The sequence below is a fragment of the Mobula birostris genome, chromosome 24 (assembly GCF_030028105.1).
Source record: "Mobula birostris isolate sMobBir1 chromosome 24, sMobBir1.hap1, whole genome shotgun sequence".
Lineage (NCBI taxonomy): Eukaryota > Metazoa > Chordata > Chondrichthyes > Myliobatiformes > Myliobatidae > Mobula > Mobula birostris.
Window position 1 is genome coordinate 55,031,926 of NC_092393.1, and position 9,861 is coordinate 55,041,786.

The 9,861-nt window shown below is 45.3% G+C and overlaps 1 protein-coding gene across 6 annotated transcripts in view; it reads left to right on the top strand.

Annotated features, from left to right (window-relative positions):
• hgs (hepatocyte growth factor-regulated tyrosine kinase substrate) overlaps positions 1-9,259 on the top strand; it is a 51,432-nt gene extending 42,173 nt beyond the window's left edge. For all 6 annotated transcript variants that reach the window (XM_072242627.1, XM_072242625.1, XM_072242629.1 and 3 more), the window contains 3 exons: positions 1,583-1,696; positions 4,914-5,009; positions 7,113-9,259. In XM_072242627.1, coding sequence (XP_072098728.1) covers positions 1,583-1,696; positions 4,914-5,009; positions 7,113-7,220 — 318 coding nt within the window. In that variant the 3' untranslated portion in view covers positions 7,221-9,259. The remainder of the gene's footprint in view (positions 1-1,582; positions 1,697-4,913; positions 5,010-7,112) is intronic.
• The last annotated feature ends 602 nt before the right edge of the window (positions 9,260-9,861 follow it).

Sequence of the window (9,861 nt, forward strand, 5' to 3'; positions counted from 1 at the left end):
ATGTCTGTTCTCCCCTCTGTGCTCACACTGAGTCTGGCTCCTCTCGCACGCTCTCCCCTCCATTCTGTGTTCAATGTGGGGGTGTTTGGTGATCAGTATTGTTTCCTGGTTGATGTTGTAATGAACAGCTTCGGCTCTGCTGTGTTTCAGTTCCCACTGTACAGTTGTGTACCCCGTATGTAATCTATGCTGCTAAACGTTTCACTTCATTGCCACACAGCAGGCCATTCAGTCCACTGGGTCCATGCTGGCTCATGGTGCACTTCCTCACCCACAATTCTCCCTCCAACTTCTGCTGTCCGTGTTCCCATTAATTCCCACTGGATATTTCTCGGCAGGGACAGAGGAATGATGAAGGTTCACTGTTTATTAACTGATGGTGAGATCCCTGTTATCACTGAAGAACAGTTCAATAAGTGGAGTCCACCGCAGATGCAATTGTGCAGGCATAGGGTGTGCTGGTTTTCTGTGTATATGTGTGTGAACTTGTTGGTGTAGCACAGGGGACCCAACCTTTTTTGCACTGTGGACCGGCTTAATATTGACAATATTCTTGCGGATCAGCCGACTGGTGGGGGGGGGGGGCTGTGGTCAAGTAGGGTTAAACTCACCTCAACATGTCTTTTACAGTTAGGGTTGCCAACTTTCTCATTCCCAGATAAGGGACAAAAGTAGCAGTCAAATCCCGGGACACTTTACCCCAGGAAAGACTACAATGACCATGAAGCCTTGCACGGGCACCTGTGTGCGCATGCGTGACGTGCGCATATGATGTCCGCATACACGTACGTACCGATTTCCCCCCCCCCCTCACAAATTGGTTTTGCCTTCACCTTCCGGACTATACTGTACATACATTATTTCTACTTTATATAGGCTGTGTATTTATCATATCATTCCTGCTTTTACTATATGTTAGTGTTATTTATTTTCGGTTTTATGTGTTATTTAGTATGATTTGTTAGGTTGCTTTTTTGAGTCTGGGAATGCTCATAAAAATTTTCCCATATAAATTAATGGTAGCTGCTTCTGTGCTTTACGCCATTTTGGCACAAAAGGTTACATAGGAACGCTCTACCTTAGTGGGGAAATATGGGACAAACCTATTTAGCCCAATATACGGGATGTCCCAGCAGATACGGGACAGTTGGCAACCTTATGTTCAAGTTCAACAGTGCGTGACAGGGAATGAGGAGAGTTACAGCTGACTTGTATCGTTTCCTCATGGCCCGGTGGTTGGGAACCACCAGTGTAGCAGATAGCACCAGCGATCACCGTCCAGGGTTTGATTCCCATTACTGTCTCTAAAGAGTTTGTACATTCTCCCGGTGACTCTGTGGTTTTCCTCTGCGTGCTCTGGTTTCCTCCCACATTCCAGAGACATGAGGATTAGGGTGAGTAAGTTGTGGGCGTGCTACGTTGGCACCGCAAATGTGGCAACGTTTGCAGGCTGCCGCCAGCACGTTTGCTCAGACCGTGTTGATCATTGACTCAAAACGTACAGTGACAGATAAAGCTCATCGTATCTGGTGGTGATGGTGATACTGTTTCAGCTTGTTAAAATGAGTGGCTTCTATTGCAGAATGTGGCGTCCCAGGCACAAAACATGCCGGCTCTTCCCCAGTCTCAGTCGGGTGGACTGGGTTACATGGGATCCCAGTCTGTTCCAATGGGCTACCAGCCGTATAACATGCAGGTAGGAACATACTGCTGTATTCCATATTCATCGTATCTTTGTGTTTGTAATCAAAGGCCTGTGATTGCAAATTCCCTGTCCTCAAAGCCTAATATATAGAACGCAAGACCATAAGATATAGGAGCAGAATTAGGCCATTTAGCCCATCAAGTCTGGTACACCATTTCATCATGGTTGATCCTTTTTGGGCCGATCTCCTGCCTTCTCCCCGTATCCTTCCCTGCCTTGACTAATCAAGAATCTACCAACCTTTGCCTTAAGTATACCCAATGAGTTGGCCTCCACAGCTGCCGGTGGCAACGAAATCCACAGACTGACCACTCTGGCTAAAGAAATTCCTCCTCCATTCTAAAAGGAGACCCCTCTATTCTGAGGCTGTGTCCTGTGGTTTTAGATTTCCCCCACCACAGGAAATATCTTCTCCACATCCACACTATTGATGTCTTTCAACATTCAATAGGTTTCAATGAGATCCCCCCCCCCACCCCATCATTCTTCTGAATTTGAGTGAGTCCAGACCCAGAGCCATCAAACGCTCATTAGTGGCTTACAAAGCCTCAACATTACATCCTTGCTTTTATATTCTAGTCCTCCTGAAATGAATGCTAACCTCGCATTTGCTTTCCTCACCACTGACTCAACCTGCAAACGAAGCTTCAGGGAACCCTGCACGAGGACTCCCAAGTCACTTTGCACCTCGCCTCGGATTTTTGAATTTCTCTCCATTTAGAAAATAGCCGACCCTTTTATTCCTTCTAGCAAAGTGTATGACTATACACTTCCCGACACTGTATTCCATCTGCTGCTGCTTTGCCCATTCGAATTTGTCCAAGTCCTCTGTAGCCACTCTGTTTCCTCAACACTACATACCCCACCACCTATCTCCATCATCCACAAACTTGGCCACCAAGCTATCAATTCCATCATCTAAATCATTGGCATATAAACATAAAAAGGTGCAGTCCCAACACAGACCCCTGTGGAACACCACTAGTTACCGGCATCCAAACAGAAAAGGCTCCCTTTATTCCCACTTTTTGCCTCCTGCCAATCAGCAATGTTCTATCCATGTTAGTATCTTTCCTGTAATACCATGGGCTCTTAACTTCTTAAGCAGCCTCATGTGTGGCACCTTGTCAAAGGCTTCCTGAAAATCCAAGTACACAACATCCACCGATTCGCCTTTGTCTATCCTGCTTGTTATTTCTTCAAAGAATTCCAACAGATTTGTCAGAGGAGATTTCTCTTAAGGAAACTTTGCTGACTATTTTATCATGTGCCTCCAAGTACCCCAAAACCACATCCTTAACAGTCAACTACAACACCATGCCTACCACTGAGGTCAGACTAACTGGTCTATAAATTCCTTTCTTCCGCTTCCCTCCCCTCTTGAAGAGTCAAGTGACATTTGCAATTTTCCAGTCTTCCGGAACCATGCCAGAATCTATTGATTCTTGAAAGACCATTATTAATGCCTCCACGATCTCTTCAGCCACCTCTTTCAGAACCCTGGAGTGTACACCATCTGATCCAGGTGACTTATCTACCTTCAGACCTTTCAGTTTCCCAAGTACCTTCTCTCTAGTTATGGTAACTTCACACACTTTATGACCCCTGACTACTCAAACTTCCACCATACTGCTAGTGTCTTCCACAGTGAAGACTGATGCAAAATACTTTTTCACTTCATCTGCCATTTCCTTGTCCCCCATTACTAACTCTGCAGCATCATTTTTCAGTGGTTCAATATCTACGCTCGCCTCGCTTTTACACATAATATATCTGAAGAAACTTCTGGTATTCTCTTTAATATTATTGGCTAACTTGCCTTCATATTCCATCTTTTCCTTCTTTATAACTTACTTTAGTTGCCGTCTGTTGGTTTTTAAAAGCTTCTCAATTCTCAAACTTCCCATTAATTTTGCCATATTATATGCAACCGTGACTGACAAGAGAAGTCAAAGACAACATAAAAGCCAAAGAATGTTGTCTTTGACTTCTCTTGTCAGTCACGGTTGCATCTTCCTGCCTTTAGGATATTTCTTCTTCGGGATGTATTTATCTTGCACCTTCCGAATTGCTCCCAGAAAATTTCGCCATTGCTGTTTTGCCATCATCCCTGCTAGTGTTCCCTTCTAATCAATTTTGGCCAGCTGCTCTCTCATATTTCTGAAATTCTCTCTGCCCCACTGTAATATTGACATATCTGACTCTTGCTTCTCCTTCTCAAACTGCAAGGTGAATTCTATCATATTATGATCACTGTCTCTTAAGGTTCCTTTACCTTAAGCTCTCTAATCAATTCCGGTTCATTGTACAATATCAAATCCAGATTAGCTGACCCCATAGTGGGCTCAACCTCAAGCTTCTCTAAAAAGCCATCTCATAGCCTTAGAACACTACAGCGCAGTACAGGCCCTTCAGCCCATGATGTTGTACCAACCTTTTAACCTACTACTTTTAAACGACCTTTTAAACCACACACCAGGAAAAATATTGTTAATAATGCTTTGCAAATGTTAATGCATCCCCTTCTGGAAGTATTTGCTGAAAAAAATACCTGAGGTTTGAGTAGCTCCAAATGTCAACTCAAGTTCTGTAAAGATCACTTTTTGTTTTGTCTGTTTTAAATGAGTTCTGGGCCTGTACTCACTGTAGCTTGGAAGAATAATAGGGGGACCTATCAAATATTGCAAGGTCTGGATGGAGTAGATGTGGAGGGGATATTTCCTATAGTGGGACTGTCTAGGACCAGAGGGCACAGATAGAGTGGATGTGGAGGGGATATTTCCTATAGTGGGAGAGTCTTGAATCAGAGGGCACAGCCTCAGAATAAAAGTACATCCCTTCAGAACATAGATAAGAAGAGTTTTTTTTTTTAGCCAGAGGATGGTGAATCTGGAATTCATTGCCACAGATGGCTGTGGAGGCAAATCATTGGGTATATTTAAAGCAGAGGTTGATGGGTTCCTGATTAGTAAGGTAAAAAGGTAGGTGAGGTCGGGTTGAGAGGGTAATAAATCAGACACGATGGAATGGAGGAGCCAGCTGGATGGGCTGAATGCCCTGCTGCCTTATGGTCTTACGAAAGTAACTCTGACACTTTATATAGATGTTCTGGAAACCCTTTCATCCTTTACCGTCCTAGCCTATGGTTACAGTGTGTGTGTGTGTGTAGGTATTTGGTTCTGTTCATTCCCTTGTTGCTTTCCTGCAGAATATGATGTCAGCTCTCCCACCTCAAGATGCCTCCATGAGCAACCTGCCGCCACAGCAATCTTACCTCCCAGCTCAGCAACCCATGTACCAGCAGGTAGGAAAGGTGTTTCTCTCTGTTACCCTCGGGGCAGCCTTGACTGGGGAAAATGGTTTCAGGGGAGAGATGCAAGAGGAATGGAGTTAGTTTATTCTTGTCACAGGTGCACGGTACACCGAGGTCGTACACGGGATCAGCAGTGCCGGAATGGAGAATCTAGTGTTACAGGTACGCAGAGGGTCCACTGCAAGGGTCATTGAGCGGCTGTAGGGGAGAGTGTAAGGAAGTGTACGCTCATGCATTTTGACAGAAGGAGTAAAGGAGTAGACTTGATAAGAGGCACAGATAGTGGTCAGCTAGCACTTTCTTCCCCTACGCCAAAATGCCTAATACGCAAGGACATAATTTTAAGGTGATTGGTGGAAAGTATAGGGGGATACTTACTATAAATGTCAGAAATAATATATATAGTATATGTCAGAAGTATACTATATATATTATGCACCTACCACGGAGAGTGGCGGGTGCATGGAACACACATGCAGGGGCAGTGGTAGAGGCAGATACATTAGGGACATTTAAGAGACTCTTAGATAGTCTGGATGACAGAAAAATGGAGGCACTGTGGGAGGGAAGGGTTAGATTGACCTTGGAGCAGGTTAAAAGGTGGGCACAAACATTATGGCCAAAGTGAGAATGATCACAGGAGTGAAAGGGTTAGCATTTGATGGCTCTGGGCCTGTTCTGGCTGGAGTTCCATCTCACTGAAACCTACCAAGTATTGAAAAGCCTAGACAGAGTGGACTAGGAGAGAATGTTTCCATTACTTGGGGGAATCTAGGACCAGAGGGCACAGCTTCAGAGTAGTAGGACAGAGAAGAGGAGGAATTTCTTCAGTCAAAGGGTGGAATTAATTGCCACAGAAGGCTGTAAAGGCCGAAGCTGATAGGTTCTTGATTAATAAGGCTGTCAAAGGTTATGGGGAGAAGGCAGGAGATTGGGGTTGAGGGAAATAATAGATCGGCACTGACAGAATGGCAGAGCAACTCAATGGGCCGAATGGCCTAACTCTATTTCAATGTCTAATGGTATTATGATTGTGAGGTCAAGAGTTCATTATTAACATTATAGCAGTGGGATGAAGAATATTTTTATGCAGGGAGCAATAATGGTGAGGATGTTTAAAGGGAATTGGATAGTCACTGATGAGTACTGTGTTAGAAGACATGGGGTGTGGAGGTGATGGGACCCAATGGCTTCAGTGGGCCAAATAGTCTCCTACTGTGCCAACAGCTTTTGTGGTTGGCTGCCAGTGACGTGGTGTTCCACAGGAGTCAGAATTAACACACACAGAATGCTGGACGAACTCTGATGAAGGGTCCCGGCCCGAAATGTTAACTGTACTTTTTTTCAGATATGATGCCTGGCCTGCTGAGTTCCTCCAGCATTCTGTGAGTGTTGCTCGAATTTCCAGCATCTACAGATTTACTCTTGTTTGTGTATGAGCAGGATTAGGCCATTCGGCCCATCAAGTCTGTTCTACCATTTCATCCATTTTCACCCTTGGCCCCAATTTTCTGCCTTCTCCTCATATCCCTTCATGCCCTGACTAATAAAGAATCTATCAACCTCTGCCATTAATATATCCGATGACTTGGCCTCCACAGCCGCCTGTGGCAATGAATTCCACAGATTCACCGCCCTGTGGCTAGAGAAATTCGTCCTCATCTCTGTTCTAAATGGACATCCCTCTATTCTGAGGCTGTGTCCTCTGGTCTTAGACTCCTCCAACCATATGAAACATTCTCTCCACGTCCACTCTATTGCCACCTTTGAACATTTGATTATATGTCAATGATGTGGATTTCGGAATTGATGGCTTTGTGGCCAAGGGTGTGGATGATATGAAGGTAGGTGGAGGGGCAGGTAGTGTTGAGGAAACAGGGAGGCTGCAGAAGAGCCTTACACGGATTGGGGGAGTGGGCAAAGAAGTGGCAGATGGAATACATTACAGGGAATGTAGAGAGCCGCAGTTTGGCAGAAGGAATAAAGGGAAGCAAATTTGTAAATCGGAAGTGCAAAGGTTATCGTGGTCTTGTGGACCGTCCTGTTTGTTTGTACCACCACGTCCTAACACTGTCCTCTTTCCCACCTCTACAGATGGGCCCCCCTGGAGCAGCCCAGCAGCAACAATCGCAGCAGCCACAGCCACCACCGCAGGTTCAGCAGCAGCCCGGCTCTGAGGCGCAGCTCATCTCCTTCGACTGAATCTCTTGTCGGGGGTGGAGGGGGTTGGGGGAAGGGAGGTTCGTTTCATACCGCGGCCTCACACTGCCCGTTCACTATGAGGGGAGCTAGAGGAGGAAGGCTGGGGTCTGCATGTGACACCAGGTGTTGCTTTTACGTGCTGCCTCCCCTTAACTTCCTCAACCGTGCAGAAAACTTACCGAGGCTTGGGTGCTGCAGACCCATCCCAGACCGCACCGTGAGCCTTCTTGGTGTTTGACAGCTCAGAATTGAAACATTCACTGTGGCTTGCCAGTTATCGAGAGTCTGCCTCGGCTGGGAAGTTGAGAGTGCAGATTTGATCAGACCAGGCTTCCTCCTCGAGAGAGAGAGAGATATCCCCTCCTTTTCATCCTGCCTCTGCTACTGATGCCCATTGGTAACTGTCGACACCTCCGGTCATTTCACTCCACGTTATGGGAGCACATCCTGTTCAAATCCTTCACACAAAAGTGACGGAACAATACGATAAAAGTAGTGAATGGGCAGGCCTGAACCCCCTATTCCACACACACACACACACACACACACACACACACACACACACACTTGTTTGCCCTTTCCTCTGACCACTTTAAGCTGCTTCATAAGACAAAGGAGCAGAATTAGGCCATTCAGCCCATCGAGTCTGCTCTGCAATTACCTTTGTTGTTCACAGTGGGTGTTCAGCTCACATCTTCTTTCCCTCCATCCCCTCTGCCCTCATCCCTACCCTGTGAACGAGGCCTGCCAAGGTCACTGCTCGTGCTGTTTCACAGTGATGCATTCAGGGCTGCTGCTGGTCCAAGCATGAGGGACGTAGCTGTTGTCTGCCTGTTGACGAGTAAAGGAGGGTAGTGTCTTATAGAATGAGGCGGCTGAACCTTGTACAATGCTGACAGCTGGCACTAATGATCAATTCAAGGACAGCGCTCAGCTGCAGCCAAGCACAACCTTCCACTCTATATAACACAATACCTCCCTCTAACAAGCTGCAACAGTCAGCCGAACACCAGCCGCTGTCCAGACTCAACCGCTGCGAATCTGCTGAGGCGACGCCAGTTCCCATTCGACTTCATGTGCAGCATCCTCCCATCTCTGAACTGCTGGCAGTGGCCCTTTAAGATTCCTGTGCGCCGGCTGTTCTCTGCAGTAAGATATTGGGTAACGACACCTCGAGATGGTGTTCGGTGTCTGACCCCTGAGTATACTCTGGAGCCAAAACGCAGTGATCTGGGAGCCTGTGATGAGTTTACTGCCTGTATCTCGACTGTCCCTTCTGTACCCATCAAACAAGACGCCAAAAGCAAATGCTTTTATAATCCTGGTGGGGTTGTCAGCGAAAGACGGGGTGACCGTGACAATTGGCGCGAGTTAATTCAGAATGCCTTCTGGCCATCCTTACATTTATCTGCATTTGTATGTGTGTGTCTGTCTCTTCAGATCCAAACAGAACTAAAGAATCAATCACCTTGAAAAGCAACGCAATCCTTTGTCCTCAATAGCAGACGGACATTGTAATTGGCAACGTAGAGTAATGCTGAACTGCCACATACTGTTCTCCCTGCTGGAGCCACAGGCACTTTACAGTGGAAACGAATGATCTCTGTGAACTGTCACTACATTCTAACTGGCTGTTGTATAATTAGGCTAAATTGATAACTTGAATCTGTGTAGCAATTGTATATTGTGCTGTCACTCTGTGGTGTATATTCATGTCCTTTACAGCAAAGTCGCTAAAAATCTAATTTAAAGAACTCTTGGCTTCATTTTAAAAAATGGTTTGCATGTTTAAAACAGGAGGATTGTTCATTTACAGTATAATAGTGTGCAGGAGAACTTGAATTCTTGTGGTTTGAAGGGAAATAGCTACAGATTTATCCTGCTTGTCATTAAGACATTTCACATGAATGTTCCTTTATACTATAAATGAAAGTCTCCTGTGCATTACTATTTTGCTTGGTATATTGCTGTTTGTTGAGCTGTCTTTTTTTTCCCCTAACTAATTTTAAAAACATATTTAATAAATTGTTTTCTTCACATCCATGAAATTGTTATCTGCTTCAAAAACGTTTTCTGCAGAACCTCATAAACATAAGAGATTCTGCAGATGCTGGAAATAGAGTAACAAACGCAAAATGCAGGAGGAACTCAGCAAGTTAGGCAGCATCTATGGAGGGGAATAAGCTGTCAACATTTAAGGAGGAGATTCTTCAGCAGGACTGGAAAGAAAGGGCACAGAGGTCAGAATAAGTAGGTGGGGCGAGGCAAAGGAGTACAACTGCCTGTTAGTTTCCTCGTTCTTCCGCCCTGCACCTCTTCCACTTACCCCCAATTCTGAATGGGAACATCTGTCATAGTAAAATGAGAATCACTGGCATACATCATAAAGTTTGTTAACCTTGTGGCAGCAATGCATGATAATATAGGGGAAAAAACCTGCGTTACAGTATGTACTGTATATCAGAGTAAAGTTAAATAAGTCGAGCAAAAATAACGTCTGAGGTAGTGTTCATGGGCTCAATGTCCATTCAGAAATCGAATGGCAAAGGGGAGAAGCTGCTCCTGAATTGCTGAGTTGCTGCAAGAAAGGCAGCAGTGATAAAGTGAAAGAAAACAGGAAATGCCATCTTTTCAGACCGTG